Below are 20,530 nucleotides of genomic sequence, written 5' to 3' on the forward strand. Positions count from 1 at the left end.
TCGATGGCCAGGGGTTTGAAGTCAGGACTAGAAGCGGGGACTGAGTTCCCTCTCGGGAATCCCCTTTGAGCGAGAGGAGGAGGGCGGGCAGCCGCAGGTCACGTGGCCCCGCATGGGTTTCGGATGACGTAGCTAATGCTATCACCGAGAAGGCTGCAGAGAAGGCGGGGGTTGGGACAGACTTCACCCTGACCACCAAGCTGTGAGAGAGGCTTTTCCCGTAGCAATTTTCTCTTGTTAGAACACGGTCACACATCCCCTCCTGACTAAATGCTCTCGCATCCACGGTGTTAATAGATACATTCACATTTCCTACAACTCCGGGGGCAGTGTGCACCTTTCGCAAGGGGCACAAACCCTTTCTTTCTTCCTCCGCTTTTCCACCGCCCCCCCCCCCCCTCCTTTCCTCCCCCTCGCACCGGGGATGTGGGCACCGGCTTTGGTTCGGAGCGCATGCGCTGGCTTGAACCAGGAAAGAGCGGGGTTTCGGGATGGCGAAAAAGCAACGGGGCAGGGGTCTCGGCTAGTGAGACCCCGTTCTTCGCCGGCGGTGCCGAGGCTGTAGCGGGATGAACCCGGGCATGCTGCGGACCAGGGTAGGGAGCGGGCTCCGGGATCGGGGCAGGGGCCGGCGCTGGCAGGGGTTCGCAGGGAGGAGGAAGGCAGTCCAGGGGCTCCTATTCATTCCTTTTTCCCAACTCCCCTACCGGATACACCCTAAACTGGGATCCATCCCACAATGGCGCACATTCCAACCCGTCCACCTCCCCCCGTTCTCTGTCCCCAACATACCCACACAGAGCCTGGCATGTCCAAGACCCAAACGTGACGAACATTGTCCAGATCACATATTTCTCTATCTCTTTACCTCCCCACACTTCCATACAGAAATAAATCATCCTTTTCCTGGATTTTTCCCGCCTCTCAGGGTACTCATTCCAATATTCCAGCATCCCTCCCAGGGGACTCTGCCTTGGGATTTCGGGAACCGCCTCTGCGAATCTTCCCACAAATCATCCTCCTGATCTCTACTGAGATACGATCCCATACTCCCCGTGGCACAGAAGTTATGAGATACTATATAAAAATTAAATCCCGAGTTTCCGAACTCGGTGCCATTAACTTAATGATCCAACGGATGACCGTTCCGTGGATGTTCGGTTAACCGAGGGCTCTGTAACTGCCACCGAAAAAATTAACGGACCCCACTCGGTCGCGGTCAAGAAGGCTTACTAGTCCCCGAACTCAAAAAGGGACGTCCTCTTTCCTTCAGGACCCCTGGTGACTCCTACACCCCATCGGGTAACACTCACACGCAAAATACCACGCGTTTCACACACACTCACACGCACATATACACGTTCTCAAGCACTTGGTCACCCCACTCAACCACGCTATACTTACGGTCCTTTTCCTGCGTGGATTCTTCGTGCACGTAGACTTTTACGAGTGAAAAAATACCGCGGTTCAGGGAAACCCCTGCTGAGTTCCCGAGCCCTCCCCAAGCTAGCTTGTCCTAACACCTAATATTTTCGCTGTTGTGGTTTCTGGGTTCGTAAAGCCAGTTCGTTCTTCCGGACTTACCCGCTCTGCCAGGCCGCTTTTTACAGCGGGGCACCTCCCGGTCAGAAGCAGGGGTCCGTAGAATATTCAAAAACTGGCCCCACATTGGGCACCAAATTGTTATAAATGCCAGGACAATTTATTACCAAATTCAATAATTTGGTTTAATAAAAATTCAAATCACAAAATTTGGAATCAAATCACAGAATTTTTAAGCAATAAAAAACCCACACAAACAGCGACACTTACTTGACAGAGTTTCTCCCGGGAAAAAGAGCCAAGGGTGACCCATAGACATAGACCCTGGCCGTCTGTGTCTCTAGCTGGGTACACGAATTTGCCATGTTCGAGGCGTGGTTTTTATACTCTTTATTCTGCCTCTGGCAATATTTCCCCATATTTCCCTTTGTTTCTTGGTTAGCTATTCAAACCCAAATTCGTCTCCGGTCGGGCTCCCGAGGTGTGAGTTGCTGATACCGGCTCATCTCAACAGGTCCCCTCCCAATACTTGAGAAGGCTGCAAAGTCTTTTGTTCCCTTCTGAATGGAGACGCCTGATTTTCAGGGTGGTCAGTTTCACCATCTGCTGCAGAAACCTCCTGAAACATAGACTTTTACCTGATATAAATTTATACAGCTTTATAATTTTCCAATTTACCATAAGAACATGAATTAATCATCTCACGTTTTTCACACTGGTCACTTAAACCAATACCTTGCAGGTTATAAGCCCTGTTATGGTTGGTTTATTTCTTTTTTTAGGTGGAAGCTGCATGGAACACTGTAGGTCTTACATTAAAAACTGTGTGGTAGGTCCTGAGTTTGGCAGACTCATGTTTTCTGCAGAGAGGCTTCTTCTTTTGTAAGGAGTTGATTGTTACTGTGATGCACAGTTGGAGATGATGGACTCTTCTGCTACCTATGCCTCTGTCATGAAAGAATGGGGTTCACACATCCAGCCTTGACCTGCCTTCTGTAAAACAGGAGTGATGCTACTTCCTTCCCCTGAGAACTTTGTTGAAGGCAAACACTGGTGGGTCCCCACTTGCGAGTGACAGTGGCCAAAATGGGAAGTGGTCCAGGACCTCACATGTTCTAGGCAAAGGAGGTGCAGACTGCAGCTGAATGCTGTTGGCTCCCCAGCTTTCCCTCTCTGCTCAAGCACAGCTAGTTTAGCATGGGGACTGCAAGCCTATAACCTGCTCAGTCTGTGGGATGCAACTCCCCAGGTACTGGAGAAAGAAGAAAAGTGCACAGGAATGAGGTAGTCTGGTGTGATAAGAGACTGTGCAGTGTATGGATAGGCAGAGAGCAAACTAAGGCTGCTCTCAGCTTGAGTCTCCATGCAAAAGTGCATGCAGGGTATCCTTTTGCCATCTGTCTCCTGACTTCTCTTTCACTCTCTCTAGGCACACTCTGAAAATGAACCCAAGTAACACTGAGTTGAAGAGAGTCAGCAACAGCTCTGCAGAGAGCCTCAGCCCACCCTTCAGGAGTGCCCACATCAGCTTCACGGCTGGCTCCAGCGACAGCCTCGACTCGGACACAAAGACCGGCAGCGATGGCAGTAAGTGACCACCACGTATGGGAGAGCATTGTACCTGAGGCCCACTGCTGGGACAGCATCCTTGGGTCAGGGATCATGAGAGTCCAGTCCCCAGTTCCCCCAGTGACCCTTCATCTTTCCACTTCTCCTACCCTTCTGCCTCTTGATGAACTTTAGATGAATGTGGCAGTCAGACCAACATCACAGAATTTTCCTCTTTCATTCAACACGTGCCAAGATGATTCACCCTGTAGATCTCCTCTGGACTGGATAAAATCTCCATATAAAAACAGTCCTACTTGTGCTTCATGCATTTCATGATGTCACAAATAGCCCTGCTATAGGAAGTCCTAGAGAGATTTGAGGAGTACCAGAAGGAGTTTTGTACTAGAGGTGATCTCTCCCTCTCATTGTGTTCCTAGTTATTTCTTAGGAGGAAAAAATCTGCCTGCACTCGTTTAACTGAGATTAAAAAATACTTACAATGAAGTCACTTTTTTTCATCAGTGCGTAACTTAGACATGCACTAACGTGTTCAGCAGCTCAGAAAGTATTTCCTTAGCAAGAGCAACCTTCATGTAGTGGAAGTTCTGTCTTTCCAAGAGTGTTATAAACGCCAGGACAAATTTATTGCCAAATTCAATAGTTTGGTTTATTAACATCCAAATCACAAAATTTAGAATCAAATTATAACAATTTCAAACAATAAAAACAAAACAATACGAACCACACGAACAGCGAAACTTACTTGACAGAAGTTCTCCCGGGAAAAGTAGAGTCAAGGGTGACCCCAGAGACACAGGACCTGGCAGCCGGTGTCTCTAGCTGGGTTCACAAATTTGCCCACCTAAAGGCCCAACTTAAATACCCCTAACTTCCCCTTCGGCAATCTTCCTCCCATTGTTTCTCTAATCATCGGCCATTAACTTTATTTACATTAAATCCCGAAAGGGTCCCCGGGCATATTCAAATGCTAATGTCCAGAGTTAGTCCTTGCTTTGAGTAGGTGTGTGATGACCGATGTAAGTCCTTGCTGGCACGTCTTTGCCGGCACGTAGCGTTTGACCGTTGCAAGTCCCGATGAGTTTTGCTGCACGTAGGCAGGGGCAAGTCATCAGCGCCCCGTGTTCTCACCTTCTATTTTTGGAGCCCGGAAGATCAGGGAGGTGCTTTACAGAAATTCGTGAAACGTGCGGGTTGAGCAGACACACACATACCTTCATACAATATATATCACAGTTCCCAATCTATAATTATTTATAGAACATGAATTAAATAACCATATTTCCCACAAAGAGCAACAATGTGCAGCAATAAAATTAAGAGCCAGAGCTCTGGAAACTCCATTTTTCCACCTCTAACTTGGAGTCTGAGAGTGAGACCTTGCCAGGAAATTGTACAGGGGTAAGAAAAACTCGCATATGTTGGATCTTTACTTGCTAGGCACAGAAGCAATTTGGTGTCAAAAATGATAGGGGCAAGAGGATTTCTCTGCCTTCACTAACAGAGAAGCAACTGTTTAAACTCATCATGGGAAAGATGAATTTTTAAATGAACACTCAAATGCGGTTTGTCTTGCTGATGCAAGCAAGAAGCTCTGCAGTCAGTCACTGAGTGAGATGAGCTCAAATTAATTGGCTGTGCTGTCAGATGTTAAAATGAAGTGGAGGGGAGCTTTTATGCCCTTGACACACAGAAGGACTCCATGCTGAAGGTGCAGAGCACTTTTAGGAGAGTTGTGAAAGAGTTTAATTCATTACCCTCTGCTTGGGGCAGAGCCCAGCAGCATATAAAAAAAACTTTAGAGCAGTTTGGCATTTGTGGGCTAGGTATGTGGACTGGTTGCCAAAGATTCCAGTGCTGATGTTTGTTTCCTAAGTCTCTCAAGTAAATCTTGTCTCTTGAAACAGGGATTCAGCTGCATGTCCTGGCAGAGATGCCTCTGGTGAGGTACTCATGGACTGCATACTGAAGAATTTCTCTTGGCTCTATCCTCTGTCAAAGCCCCATGGATGGAAGTGGCAAGAGGTGCCATGCTGAATGATTCCTGCCTGTGACTTTTGATAGTGTTTTAATGGAGAGAATCTTTCCTGTGGACCCATTAGAGTATGATGCAGATGTCTGGGTTTTCATTAAAGCTTGGGGCATGAATCTCAATTGTTAAGGCAGATATTTCTCAGCTGAAACTGGAGAGCAGTCACTTGCTGGGCAACTGGGTGTACAGTACAGGCACACACCTGGGGCAAGAGTCCAACAGGAGTCAGATAGCTCGGCACCCAAGCACTGGGGCAAAAGAGACGTGCTGATTCACGTTTCCTACAGAGCTGTTACTGAGCATATAGTCAGAAATGGGCTGCTGAAACAGCTTTGCATGGGAGACAAACCTGCTGAAGCCAAAATCAGTGCTGCTCATTCCTGAGGTACCTCTCGGTGATGTTGATGTGATGGGATAGATTACAGAAGGTGCATACAGAGAGCCTTGGCAGTGGAGGAGACATATGAAAATTGACCAGTGCTACCAAAATCTGGTGAGAAGGGACAGGGCCGGATGGTGCCAGCATCCACTCTGGTAGCTGAGAGCCAGGGGATCTGCCCTCACCTCATGTGGTCTCAGGTGGTGGAGCAGCGAACAGGGATTGCTGCTCTGGCACAGCTGGTGCAAACCTGCAAGTGACACACCATGACAGGCTGGGAGCTCAGGGACCTGAGGCCCTGCACTTGGGGATTGTATGTGATTGCTGGTGAGTCACTTGGGCTGTGAAGAGACAAGTGCCTTCTTCGGGCTGACATGGAAACTGCCCCAGGGCATTCCTCTGGAGCAGACAGAAAGCCGCTGAGAGGAAGTGCCTGCTGGCAGCTGAACCCTCAGCAGCAGCTTTGTGAGGAGGAAGGGTCGTTTGCTACGACTCTGCAGCTTTGGAAAATAGATTAAAGAAAGCAATAGATCCTGCTATCTGCTAAACTATTTGCTATTTGCTTGGAGCAAAACCCCACCTTTCACTTTTCAAGGTTTACATTTGCATGCAAGTTGTTAGCAGAGTCCCATTTGCCATTCAAGTGGCATAGATAAATTCCCTTAAATTATTGTCTCTCTTCTTTTAATTTCCCCTCCACTCCTCACTTGTTCTCTCTATGACCTGAAATTATTGGTCTTTATTTCAATATCAGATCACCTTTTTGTCCTTTTTTTTTTAATATCCCACTTCTCTCATGGCTTGTGAATGTATTACCCATCTCCAGTCTGGCCCGGGTAGGAAAGCAGCTGCTATGGCTGCTCAAAATGAGCCAGACACCCTAACCCAATCCATGTGCAGCTGGCATGTGGAGCTGCTTGGGGTTTAGTGGTTTGTAGTGGGGCCAGCCTGCCTTCTGAGCAAAGAAGTCTGGCAATAAGCTGGGAAACAGGCAGTGGGGGGAAGGCCAGATTTTTTTTCAGCAAGATGGAAATTGCCAAAATCCCAGGCTTGCTCAGCAACCCTTACCCACTGTGAAGAAAAGAGAAAGGTTCAGTATACTTGGAGTGCTCTAGTACAGCCAGAGGGCTGGAGCTGTGTGCCATGAGTCACTCTCTCCTTATCATGCCCTGCTGCTGAAGCACTGTGTGGCAGCTCCCAGGTGAGAGAGGCTGTGTTTAAGAGATTGTCCTTGTATCAAATGCTTCATTATTACCTCCCTGTAGATGACATCACAGCTTAAATATTTACCTTCTACTACCTTTTTACTACTGTATATGGAGTAGTTCATACAGGAGTGGTTTCAAGGGTGGGGAAATGCATTTCTCTGGAAGGCTGGTTGCTGCCTGCTTTGCAAACCTGCTCTATTAAACTGGATTAAATCCTTAACCCCTCCAGTGAAACTTTGCAGTTGTGAATAGCTGAAGACTGCACTGGGTTCAGATGTAACTTGGCTTGCTGCTTTCTTCCCGGCCAGAGCCCTGGGGGTGGCAGGGATATGGAGAAGGACCTGTGCTCTCAGCCTGCAAGGGCCACTCATGGCATCTTCTTGTGTGTTGCTATCTCCTAGGGCACTCATCCGAGCTGAACCACTCGCCCCCTCCAGCTGAGAGCCAAGTGTTTCCCCCTGTTCCTGTCCTTCCTGTCTCCACTGAGGATGGTCCCTCCTCTGCCCCCAGCTGCCCACCCCCTCTGCCCCAGAAGAAAACAATGATCAGGACTGTGTCTTCTCCAGATGGCTTTTTTGGGGGACAGGCATCTTCAGACAAAGCAGCTGGTGCTGCCAGCCCCAGGCTGAATGTCAGCCATTTTGAGAGCAATATGTGCCTCCGAGAAGAGCCTCCCTTCATCCACCCAGCCAGCCTGGGGGGCCACCCTGGTGCCTTCTCCTCCTCTGAGTCCCTGGAGAAAAGCTCCAAAGGAGACAGCTACTGGGGTTCAAGCACTGGTAAGAGCACAGGGGCTTGCGGCCCCAGCAGAAAGCTCCAGTCCTTCTCCTCCTCACAGCTCAGTGTGTCCAGCCAAGTGTCCTCGGCCTCCAGCCTCCACAACCTCCTGAGCAACAGTGACAGCAAGGAGGGGGTGTACAGCAAGCTGGGGGCCCTGTACGCCGAGTCCCTGCACCGCCTGGTTGCCAAGTGCGAGGACTGCTTCATGCGGGAGCAGAAGAACGAGCTGCACTTCAGCGAGAACAACTGGTCGCTCTTCAAGCTGACGTGCAACAAGCCCCGCTGCGACTCCGGGGATGCAATTTATTACTGTGCCACTTGCTCCGAGGACCCTTCTACTACATATGCTGTGAAGGTAAGTCCACAGCCAGGAGGTGTCCAGGCTTATCTCCATCTTCTAGGTGGAGATATGTGCACTAGCAGCACATGGTGTCTCATACAATGTCTTGTTTTCTCTGCTTGTATTTCTCACAGCTGAAGTTAGGCAAGCAAAACCCCCTCCAAAATTGCCACTTTCCCCCTACTGCTTGTGAAGGAGTTTTCATTGTAACAAATGCCAGTCAGATTTAGCTTATCACTAAAAGGGTCTGAAATCCAACCATTTTCTCTCTCTGAAAACATCTGTGCAAATACTCTGTTGTAAACTCAGAGGCATTCACCTCTGATGACACAAGCTAATGAAAGGCTGCTCAAAAGACAGCATTTTTGCCTCTGCCTGCCTTTTAAGTGGAAGCTCTGACCCAGATACTGAGTGCTTATATGATCGTGAATCTACAGACAATAAGATATTGCAGATCCCAATTAAACAATGTGAAGCTGACCCAGACATGCTGTGTAAGGTCAGGTCTGAAATATTTTCCTGTAACTCCACAGAGTACATGTTTTGAAATGGAAACTTGAGGTGCAATAGTTCAGCTCTTTGAAACCTGGATAAGTAAGCTTATCTAACCAGTTGCATGGACATCCTGTGGATTTTGGGTTATTGATCGATGTTATTACTTGAATACAAAGATTTTAATTTCCATTCTGACTTAATACCGGGGGCATCTCACTGCTGCTTATTCCTGAGGTTGTTTTCAAAGCCTAAAGTAATTCCCAAAAAAGCACTGTCAGAGATGCATTAAGGAAGAGAAAAAATGAAAAAAAATCTCTGCTGAATCGTTTCAACCATTATGAACTCTAAGAGTTGTTCTAGGATGCTTTAAAACATCCCTAAGGGATGTTCTAGTTAAGTGGTAGCTTAAAAGCCAGTTCATATCCTAAAGGAAATACAGTCAACCCAACAGCGGGGCTGTAAATAACCAGAATTGAATTAGATGAGATCTTGCACTAATACCCTTAGTCCAGCACTCAGAGCCATAGCTTTTCTTGTGTTATACCTAAATCCATCACAACTTTCTTCCTGAAGCCCAAGAACTATGTAGTGAACTGTTGTGCTCCTTTTCAATCTGCAGTTCCCTGTGGCACACCCACACCTTTGCTTTTGCCTGCCATGTTAGGTGAGGTTCAGTAGCTCAGCTCTATGGCTGTAGTGCATGAATTCTTGCCAAGGCAGAAACAGCACATTTCAGCCTCTTGAAAGGACTGCACTTGTGTCCCTGTGTGTGAAGTGGGCTTACTCTGTGCCCTAGGTACATTGCAGAGCATCTTAACAAAGTCAAAGCTACTGTAACAAGGCCATACTCTGTGCCAGCATAGTGATGTTGTGTATGTGTTCATCCATGTTCATGGATATGATTCCTGTGTGCCCCCATACCTTTGGCAGCCAAAGTAGGGAATGAATAATTGTGAAACATTACAATTGGCTGGTCCCTAGCTGCCCCTCCTGGCTTCTGGTATAGATATTTTGACATGAAAGAGATCACAGACCAGTAGTTAAAATTAGACTTGGAGAGCTCAAAATGGGCAGAGGATCAGACTTGAGCCAAGGAGCCTATTAAGAAGCAGGAGCCAGAGTCTGAGCTGTGCACAGACAGATATTGCTATGTATAGAACAGTTTGGAAATGGCTTTAGAGGAATTAAGCCAAGATATGCTCCATGCCTTGGCTTCTTTCTCCACTAGAGGTGTGTGACTAAGCCAGCCCAGGCTCCTACTTTGAGCTTTCCGCAGGGAGGATGCCTCTGGTGCAGCCAAAGTTAAGAAGAATGGCTGGATGAGGAAGATTTCCCTGTACTTGTTTGGCTGTAGTTGTTCTTCCAGAGACTTCTCTCTTGCCAGGAATTCCCCCCCTTTTCCTATGCCTTACATGTCTTTCCTTTGGAGGGAGGAATGAGCAGGTTTGTTAGCCAGAGGGCTGGAAGGTCTGCTCTGCATTTGGGGACCTCCTGCATCATCCTTGGTCCCACTGCATTCATCTGCATTCTGCCTAGCTCTCCAAAGCTTGTCTTTCCACAGATAAGCCAGGGCAGGGTATTTTTGTTTAGAAAAGAGAGGACAGTAGGTATTTGAAATGCCCCATCTCCACAGTATTGTCTCATGTGAGTGAATTATCTGCAAATGCCTAGATTCAAACCCTTGCTAGAGGAATACAAAAGCAGCCCTCTTCAGCTCCTCTCTATTCTTGTGTAAATTTTAACTCAGAGGCAAAATGGATTTCTTGTAGGATTTTGCATGCATGCTGTGCCTGGCACTGGCATGCTCCAGGTTTTGAAACCTTTTATGCTGAGTTTCAGCCTGTTGCTTACTCCTGTGGATGACATATAAACATATCGCTAAATAAAGGGGAAAAAAAGTATAATAGAAATGCCAGAAGGCCCATAAGCTAATGGATACTCCTATAATAAATCTGGGTTTGAGTCTCTAATGCAATATAAAGCTAAAATACAAAAGAAAATGAAGATAGAAGTCATGTAGGTTAAAGAGAATCCAGATTATAAAATGCATTTTTCTCCCTAGAGTTTGCTGCCCTCTCACTTCTTTCTAGGCCCATTGTAAGCTCCCATTTTCTCTTTGGTGGTTTTTTTTCCTGTGCTGAGGAGTACAGCTTGTTGCTGGTTTCCCTTAGCCATTGATCAGGGGCTTGAGGGTAGTTGCTGACACAAAGAAGTGGAATGGTTGAGGAGGATGTGAAAGTGGCTGCAGGGCTTGGGACCAGAGAAGGATCAGGTGGGAAGAAAGTGCTGGAGGCCTCTTCCGCCCCTCACTACAAACAGCACTGTTGCTCACAATCACCTCACATTGCATGGGGCCTCATCCAGGAGTGTTAACTATTGTAACAGTGTGTCTTTTTCAGAGTGTAGCTGCAGCCTAATTAGATCTCAGTCACCCTCTTCAGTGGAGAAACTGCTTGAGAAGAATTCAGGCAAAGCAATCAAGCCCACACATCCACACACATTACCAGCTAGCTCAAGCAAAGAGAGGCAGAAGGCCCTCAGCCACCAGATCAGTTCCAGAGAGGTTTATTCCATGTGCCGAATAAATCAGGAGCCAAAAAGGGGCAAATCGTGATTTTTCTCAGTTATATAGTGTCTCAGGTTCGTGGGTGGTACAAGGGGGTCAGGCAGGGGGCAAGCAACCATAGGGAAGACAGAAACTGGACACTAGGCCCCACAGCCAATGGGGGACCAGGGAAAGGGGACACCATGGGAGAGTGATGGACATCGGGAAACCCAGGGAGCAGATTGCGCAATGTTTGCAAAGAACCATGGGGGGAAAGTCTCTGTTACATCTGGAAGGGGTATCTTTAATCTTTACTTTTCCAGGGCAAGGCAGTTGGGAATTCCTTTAAGGGCACAAGGGACTCCACAGACTATCTCCAGAGATGGAGACAGCATGTCTTCTGCCACAAGCTTTGCTTTTCTCCCTCCAGGAAAGTCTCTTGGGTTGGAGGGGTTTATCTCAATAATATCTGTGATGTAAAAGCTACGTTGCTTCTGTTGGCAGTGAAACAAAATCTTCAGAAGTGATTACATTAGGACTATTGTCCTCCTTTCCTCCACTTACTGGGCATTGCCTGGCAAAGGAGGCGTGCTCTCATGAGCCAAAGGATGGTCGTGATGGTTTGTTTTGATTTCAGAGTGCAAAAAGAGGCAATGAGAACTTAGTTCAAGTAAAATCAATTGTATCTTTATTGATACACACAATTATGCAATAGTAGAGAAGGGAAAGAAAGAGAGAGAGAGAGAAGAGGAAAAGGGTGGTCATAGCTACCAACTGAACAGACGTGAGTCCTCGTGACACTGCACCCAAGACCACCTTTGCAGTCCTCGTGGCACGCGTCAATAGATCCGTCGTCCGCCGGGGAGGCCTCAAAGTATGAGTTGCAGGGGGAAGCTTTTATAGTCATTTCAGAAGCAGGGGGCACCCGGCCAATGCAGGCAGAAGCAGGGGGCACCCGGCCAGCATGGGGGGAGCACCCAAGAGTCACTGTGAGGAGGCCCATGGCTCTGGGAATCAGGTGCAACCATTCAGATCAGGCAGGTTTGGGGCAAGCAGGTCTGGGCTCTGCAGCAGGTACAGCACAGTCAGTCAAAGCAAACACGGCCTCCGCAAACACGGCCCAGGAACCGTGACAGTGCCCATTGTTCCTGCACGGGTCTCTGAGGAGGGCATTTCGGTCCAACGGGTGCAGCTGTAGGGAGAAACTTGGGTCCTGCCTCAATCAGGCCAGAACTCCTGTGCTGCAGGCCAGGGTCCTTGGGGGTCTCAGCCTCTGACAGTCGTGAGGCAGATGAGGGATTTTCAGACCGACTCTTACACGTGCCCAGAAATGCAACCCAGACATCTTGATGCTAAGGTTGGGCTGTTGCAGGATAAAAACAATCCTCAAGCCAGAGACCAATGTACATCCTGCTTCTGCTGTTGTCTTCTGGAGCATCTGCAAATCGTAGCTTAGCATCTCACCTCTCAACTTCTGGTCTCTGCCCTGTCTCTGTCACTGGCTGATGAGACTTTTCTTTTGGTCTCTCTTCAGATTTGTAAAATCCAGGAGTCCAAGGTAGCTGCTTCGTACTGCAGCCCTGCAGTGCCAGTTCACTTCAACATCCAGCAGGACTGTGGCCATTTTGTGGCCTCCGTCCCCTCCAGCATGCTGCTGCCCTCAGATGTGGGAAAAAGCATGGCCAGAGATGGCTTCCATGCCTCCCGCACTGCCAGTGAGCACGACTGTGTGGTGGTCATCACCCGGGAGGTGCCGAGCCAGACCACTGCTGACTTTATGAGGGACTCGGTGATGCTCCACCAAGCCAAGCTAGAGCTGTACGAACGTCGTGTTTGCTTCCTGCTCCTCCAGCTCTGCAATGGCTTGGAGCATCTCAAAGAGCATGGCATCATCCATCGTGACCTGTGCCTGGAGAACCTCCTGCTTGTGCCCTGCAAGCCCCCCATGAGCTGTGTGAAAGCCAAAGATGACAAACACTTACCCCGCCTCATCATCAGCAATTTTTTGAAAGCTAAACAGAAGACTGGAACTGGAGACTCCAAGCTGAAGAAGAGTCAGGCCCGGCTGGCCCCGGAGATTGTGTCGGCTTCTCAGTACAAAAAGTTTGATGAGTTTCAGACTGGTATTCTCATCTATGAACTGCTGCACCACCCCAACCCCTTCGAGGAGAAGGTGCACCTCAGGGAGCAGGAGTACAGCCCTGAGGACCTCCCTGCTCTACCCAGCCTGTCCATCTACTCCTGGGGACTCCAGCAGCTGGCCCACCTACTACTGGAAGCAGATCCCATCAAGCGTGTGCGGATCACTGAGGCCAAGCAGATGCTGCAGTGTCTGCTTTGGGGGCCCCGAAAAGACCTCATGGAGCAGCTTCTCAGCCATGAGGAAACCCTGCGCCAGGTGCTGCAGAACTGGGTGGACATGAAGCGTGCCCTGCTCATGATGAAGTTTGCAGAGAGGGCCGTGGACACGGAGTGGAGCGTTGAACTGGAGGACTGGCTGTGCTGCCAGTACTTAGCATCTGCTGAGCCAGCCTCCCTCTTGCACACATTAAAACTGCTGAAGCTACTCTGACCTTGGATGCGTCTTGGAGGCAGCTGAGGGCTCCTGACTGCCTTGCAGCTAAAGGTACACATCCCTTTCATATGTGAGAGGTTTGAATCTCAGCTGCAAATGCACGTTCAGCTCCTGCCCCGCGCTCCAGTCAGAGTGCAAAAGGCATGTTCAGTATCCTCAGCACTGTTAGTTTGTGAGCAAGCAAAACTGGGAACCTACCCCTATTTTGGGGGATTTTTGTTTTTTGGTATGGTAAATGTGGACTAATAAACTCCTGCCTGCGTGTGTGCATGTTTCTAATGAACTCACTGTACCAAGTTGATTTCTGTGCCTATGGAACAGTCCTCCGATCCCCACCTCTCCCATGTTACATTCCCCTGTGGGAATGGTTCCTCCCCCCTCAGGGACCCCTAGAGCATGCAAACATGTAGTTTGACCCTTCCTTCCCTTTCTGACCCTATTGGCTGCATCCCAAACAGCCCCTCCCTGACAAGAGCTGAGAAAAGACCCTGTTCCTCTGTGCATGCCCTCTTTCCCTCTGGACACCACCTGGAATAAACATCTATACTGCAGCTGAGGGTCAGAGCCTCTTTTGGGTTCTTTATCCTGTCTACGAAATATTCCTCCAAAGCCTTCTAAGGCCTGAGCTATCTTGGAACTTCAGAGGGGTTAAAAAGGAGGATTTATTTCAATTGGCACCCAAAGTGTATTTTTACAAATTTCTAGAAACCCATGTGTGACCTGGAGACCCCCAACTAGGGTCTCAGAAGCTTTTGGGAAGATCAATTCCCCTATGGCATTTTTGGCCACATTCTGTAGCTATAAGTGTGTAGGGATAAGCTCGTAGCTCATGTTTTTGCCCAACCATGAGTGAGCTTACGACAGGACCTTCAGTTGCCCCTGGCTCAGCACCACACTCCCCCAGAACAGGTAAGTACCTCCGTTTGGCTGTTACCCTGGGAATAACCTCCAAACGGGGAGGGAGTAACTTCTTACCATCGGGACTGTGGTAGGCAGGCACTAGGACCCTGCGGCCAGAATCACGGTTGTTTTTTTTTCTTTTTTTTTTTCTGCCGGTCAGAGCTTGTCGGCCCTGGAGCCGCCCCGCCCCAGGGAGCTGTGTTTTTCGGGGAACCCCCGACTTGGGCAGGTCCCCCACAAGCCAGGCAAGGCTGCAGGACCCCCCCACTGCCACTGGAGCTGAAAAAAAAAAGCGGTGCAAAAAAGCGATCTCAGCCACGGAGTTGTCCCTGCCTGTACTCTCTGTATCTAGGAGACACAGGACTGTAGAGCCAGGCTAACTACAACTGGAGGGTGGATTTTGAACAAATAGCTTTCAGAAATATCGAAAAATGGGTGTTCAGTTATCTGTTCACCAAAAGAGTGTATTAAAACAGCTTCAAGATCTTTTAATTAATGTTAGAATTTCCAAAAGGCTGCAGAAAAAAATTAGTTCGCTGGCTGGAAGCTGAATTGCCAGAGGCTGACCTCCTGCAAATAGATAGTGTATCATTTTGGGATCACGTTGGTAGTGTACTCACAGAGAAAGTACAGGATAATGATCAAACTGCTTCTCTATTTATTCCCATTTTTTTGCAAGCCCATAAACAGCTTCTAGAGTTACAAAAAACCAGCCAGCCACAGAAAACCTCCCCATGTAACCCCCTCTCTGACCCTCCCTTATACCCTGGTTTACCATCCTCACAGTACACCTTTAACACACCAGGTTTTTCTCGGGCAGACTCCTCCAGGGGTGGGATGCCTCTCCAGGGCTCTGGCCATGCTGCAGGTCCTCTGAAAGCCACACTCCATGTGCCGGACAATAATGGCATCTGCCATGTGCTCGGTCCTTCCCATAACCCCTTCCGCCCCCCCGTTCCACGCCCCTACTCCATACCCCTTCCCCAGTCCCTTTGTCCCTTCGGCAGCCCGGCCCCACGCCTCCTCCCCCTGCCTCCCTCCCGGCTGCTGCAGCAGTAGTGAAGGGGGTGGGCCCATCTCACCTTACAGCCACGGGGAGTGGGGGGGGTGGGGGGGGTGTGATTCCATCACAGCGGGGGGACGGGAACAGCCTCTGCTGCTGAGCCAGGACAGAGGGAGAGAGCTTCCTCTTCCCAACCCCCAAGGGATTGCAAACGCTGTACCTCCTATGTCCCTAGACGCTGGGAGACAAGCAGAAATTTTAAGACCTTTGGCAAATGTAGATGAAAGCATTTTCTCTGTAGCACCTGTCACATATGTGGGTAAAACGCATGGAACCAGGCAATACCAGCCACTTTCCTACCAGGATAAGAAAGAACTTTGCAAAATACAAGGTGAATTTGGCAGATCTAGTGCAATATTTAAGGGCATGTTTCGAGCCACATTTAATTTTAATAAAAAGGTGCCCAGTGACATCAAAGACTTATTTAGATATCTGTTATCTCTCTCAGAGTATGATCTGTGGGACACTATGTGGAAAAGAGCTTTAAAGACACTATTACATGAGATTCAACACACTCCTGGTGCTACTAAAGATAGTGATGGACATGATATCACACTTGATCACCTGTGTGGTGAAGGTGTCTGGCATTGTCCAGAAAAACAAACTCTAGTGTTATCCAAGCCAATTTTACTTAGGATATGTGCTGTTGCAGAGAAAATGTTTTATCAGCTACCACCAATAGAAGGGAAGGGCAGCTATGTTAACATAAAGCAATTTACTTCAGAGAATTTCTTGCAGTTTGTCGACCGTATGAGAACACAGGTGGAACAACAAGTACAAGACCCTGTGGTGCGGGCAGAACTGACTGAGGAGATGGCTCAAAGGAATGCTAATGAGACCTGTCGTAGAATTATTCTTAGCCTTCCCCTAGAACCTCTGCCTAATCTGTCCCAGATGATATAAGCTTGTTCAAGGAGGGCGGAAATGTTCTGCACACCTGAAAGGAATCCAGGACCTGCACACCCACAGCCTACAGCACCTGCGGTACCAAACCCAAACAGGCAACCAATGTCACCAGACCAGCTGCAGCGCATCATCTGCCTCCGCTGCAAGAAACCAGGACACTTTGCCAGAACCTGCCCTCAGACCCAGAAGCAGAAGAAATTCAACAAACAAAAAAACTGAATTTACAGCGTGTACCCGCTGTTGATACTACAACGCGCAAAGATATAAATATAGCCGGGCTCACATTGGCAAAAGCCTCTCTCTTAAAAAAAAAAGGGGGAGGGCAGGTCACACGGTGTGGGGGTGCAGAAAAATGTAAATCTTAAATGTTGAACTAACAAGATTTGGCAGCCACCAGGCCAATTCAGGCTTGTGACGACCAAAGGTTTTCATTTCAGATCTACTGAGTGGATGGTCATAACAGTGGACCTGTCAAACATCTCACAGGACCTGACGGTTTATCACATGGGATTGGACAGTGAGTATTTTGTTACTGAAGACACAGCACACACACCCTTGGAAATTGAGATAGCTCCCATGACCATTAAGGGAAAGATAATAGGCCTCATGTTGTTGGCACGCTGCATGCACCCACCCCTTTGTCTCGTAGAGGGACAAATTCTTGCCCAAGCCATTCCAGTTCCAGCAGAGATCACAGCATATGGAAAATCACCAGAGGTCTAGTGGGCAGAAGTGGTGGGAGAACCTAAACCCTCTATGGCATGCAACACTGCTTGTGTGTCAAAGCGCCTCCTAGTGGAAGGAGTTTTAGACACAGGTGCGAACATAACCGTATTCCAGCAAAGCATGTGGCCATCAAACTGGGAATTACAACCTGTGGCTGGCAAACTTCAGGGCATAGGAGGAATCACATTGGCAAGGATTTCAAAAAACATCGTGCAAATTGAGGGACCTGACGGAAAGGTGGCGAATGTCCGTTCTTTCGTAGCAGATTATAAGGCCCCACTGTGGGGGAGAGACACCATGTCCCAGTGGGGAGTCCAATTGGTCATTCCTAAGACACCCCCGGGTTTTTGCAAATAGCCACTGTGGAGCGTGCTACCCAAAAGTTAAAGTGGTTGGAAAACACCCCAAGATGGGTAGCACAGTGGCCTTTGAGTAAAGAAAAACTCAAGGCGCTTGAGGAGCTCATGGAAGAGCAATTGGCTCAGGGGCACATCGTAGAGACAACAAGCCCCTGGAATTTCCCCATCTTTGTAATAAAGAAACCTGGGAAGGATAAGCGGAGGCTGCTCCATGATCTACGAGAAATTAACAAAATTGTAAAAGACATGGGACCTCTCCAACCAGGGATGCCCACTCCAACAATGCTCCCTCGAGATTGGCAGTTGGCTGCCTTAGACATCAAGGACTGTTTCTTCCAAATTCCATTGCACCCTGAAGATGCCCCACGGTTTGCATTCTCAGTTCCCACTGTTAATAGACAAGCCCCAATGAAGCGTTATCACTGGAGGGTCCTTCTCCAGGGTCTGCAAATGAGTCCTTTCATATGCCAACAATATGTAGCCTCATTACTTTCTCCGGTATGCACCAAGAGAAAAGAAGCCATCATCCTTCACTACATGGGTGATGTGCTTGTGTGTGCCCCCAATGACTCTATACTCAAACACATGCTTGACCTAGTGGTTAAAGTTTTAACCTCTGCTGGATTTCACTTGCAGGAAGACAAAGTTCAAAGGATGCCACCTTGGAAGTACCTGGGTTTGCAAATCACTGCAAGGACCGTTGTTCCGCAGAGCCTAGCAATTGGTTGCAATCCAAAAACTCTATCGTATCTCCACTCCCTGTGTGGGTCTTTGAATTGGGTAAGATCCTGGCTAGGTCTCACAAATCAAGATCTAGAACCCCTCTTCAATTTATTGAAGGGGGAGAGGGATCTGGTGTCTCCCAGGGAACTGACCCCAGAGGCTAAGATGGCAATCGAAAAGGTACAGAAGGTCTTGTCAGAGAGGCAGGCTCATCGATGTGAGCCAAACGCGCCTTTCCATTTCATTGTTCTAGGAAAGCTGCCACATCTGCATGGTTTGATTTTCCAGTGGATCGAGGAGCAGAGAGATTCACTCTTCATCATAGAGTGGGTCTTCCTCTCCCACCAAAGATCCAAGACCATCACAGAGCCACAGGAGTTGATAGCTCAGCTGATTCAGAAGGCCAGGGTGAGATTGTGTGAATTGGCTGGTTGTGACTTTGCATGTATTCACCTCCCGGTCAGACTTTCAGAGGAGGGAAAGAACTCTCCTGAGAGATTGACCAAAGAGATGTTTGAGCATTTGCTCCAGAGCAATGCCAGTCTCCACTTATCTCTGGACAGCTACAGGGGACAAATATCAGTCCATGCCCCATCCCACAAGTTGTTCAGTGAGGAATTCCAACTCATTCCTTGTGAGGAGTCGGAGACCACTCAAAGCTCTCACAGTCTTCACAGACGCATCTGGGGCTTCCAACAAGTCGGTGATAACTTGGAGGAACCCACGGACTCAGCATTGGGAAGCTGATGTTGAGTTTGTGGAGGGATCCCCCCAAGTGGCTGAACTGGCCGCAGTGGTAAGAGCTTTTGAGAAGTTCTCGGAGCCAATTCATTTGGTAACCGACTCTGCCTACATGGCGGGAGTAGTGTCCAGAGCGGAGCAGGCTGTGCTCAAAGAAATAGGGAATGAACATCTCTTCAAGTTGCTTTCAAAGCTAATTTATTTAGTTTCTCATCGAGAGCACCCGTTTTACGTGATGCATGTGAGGTCACACACTGATTTGCCAGGTGAGATCACAGAGGGGAATCGTCAGGCAGACTCCCTTGCCGCACCAGCTGAAAAAGCACATCTCCCTGACATCTTCCAACAGGCAAAACTGAGTCACCAACACTACCATCAAAATGTGCCAGCTCTGATCCAACAATTCCAGCTAACACGGAGTCAGGCTTGAGCCATTGTGAGCACCTGTCCCAACTGCCAGGTCCAAGCCATGCCATCGATGAGCATGGGGGTTAACCCTCGGGGCCTTGGCAGCTGTGAATAGTGGCAGACAGACATCACACACATTCCTAGTTTTGGTCGCCTCAAATATGTTCATGTGAGCATTGACACATATTCAGGCACAGTGTATGCCTCTGCCCATGCCGGAGAAAAGTCTGTACATGCCAAGCAGCACCTGGTGCAAGCTTTTTCAGTGTTGGGGATCCCAAAAGCAATCAAAACGGATAACGGCCCAGTGTATGTGTCCAAGGAGTTCCTAGAATTTGTCCAGCAGTGGGGAGTGGAACATAAAACTGGCATCCCCCACTCCCCCACAGGTCAAGCTGTGGTTGAGCGTGCACACCAGACACTCAAGCAGGTTTTGGCTAGACAGGGCACCTCCGCTGCGTGGATGTCTCCACAGCAGAAGCTCTGCAAAGCCATGTTTACCATCAATTTTCTGAACTGTTCATTTGAAAACATGAGTCCACCTGTGGTATGTCATTTTAACAGTGGCAATCAGTTCAAATTGTCTCAGCGTCCACCGGTCTTGATTAGGGATCCAGAAACTTGGGAAACCAGAGGTCCCTATGAGCTGGTGACCTGGGGTCATGGCTATGCATGTGTGGCTACTCCCTCAGGCCCTTGGTGGATTCCCCAGAAATGGGTGAAACCTTTTGTCCCCAAAAATCCAGCTCCAGCAGAAGGGGATGAGAAGCAAGTGACTGATGCTTCGAAGAGAAGACGCTGCCGGATGGAAGAAATAGAATCTTCCTGGGTGTGGATTCCTTCCAGCAGAAACAGAAATCTTTTAACATGTTTTAAAGGTGTTTGTTTTTCCCTTCTAGAGAAAACCTACCTCCCACTCAACCCTAGGATGAACCCCATCCAAGTTGTCATCCTGCTAATGCTGGACCATCTAGCAGCTGCATGGATCGTCCCTCAGCCACGTCAGAGCGTCTGGGTAACCCTGGCACAGACACTTCAGCAGGAAAACATATGATTGTCCACTGCGGCAGCAAAGAACCCTATGTCCACCTGTCCGGTAGGAATTCCTTTGCAGGCTGGAGATTTTCCAGCAGGTTTGAACAAATATAGGTCCAACGAAATTCCAGAGTCACACACCCCCCAACCACACAAGGATCACCAAAAGCAAGCTGTGGTCATTGTGAACCCCTTAGTGGAATG

The 20,530-nt window shown here is 48.6% G+C and overlaps 1 protein-coding gene across 1 annotated transcript in view; it reads left to right on the forward strand.

Annotated features, from left to right (window-relative positions):
* LOC134563476 (inactive tyrosine-protein kinase PRAG1-like) overlaps nt 1-13,729 on the forward strand; it is a 44,575-nt gene extending 30,846 nt beyond the window's left edge. The window contains 3 exon segments of the mRNA XM_063421396.1: nt 2,972-3,129; nt 7,132-7,865; nt 12,425-13,729. Coding sequence (XP_063277466.1) covers nt 2,972-3,129; nt 7,132-7,865; nt 12,425-13,462 — 1,930 coding nt within the window. The 3' untranslated portion in view covers nt 13,463-13,729.
* Nucleotides 13,730-20,530: the final 6,801 nt, after the last annotated feature.

This window comes from Prinia subflava, chromosome W (assembly GCF_021018805.1).
Source record: "Prinia subflava isolate CZ2003 ecotype Zambia chromosome W, Cam_Psub_1.2, whole genome shotgun sequence".
NCBI classification, from domain to species: domain Eukaryota; kingdom Metazoa; phylum Chordata; class Aves; order Passeriformes; family Cisticolidae; genus Prinia; species Prinia subflava.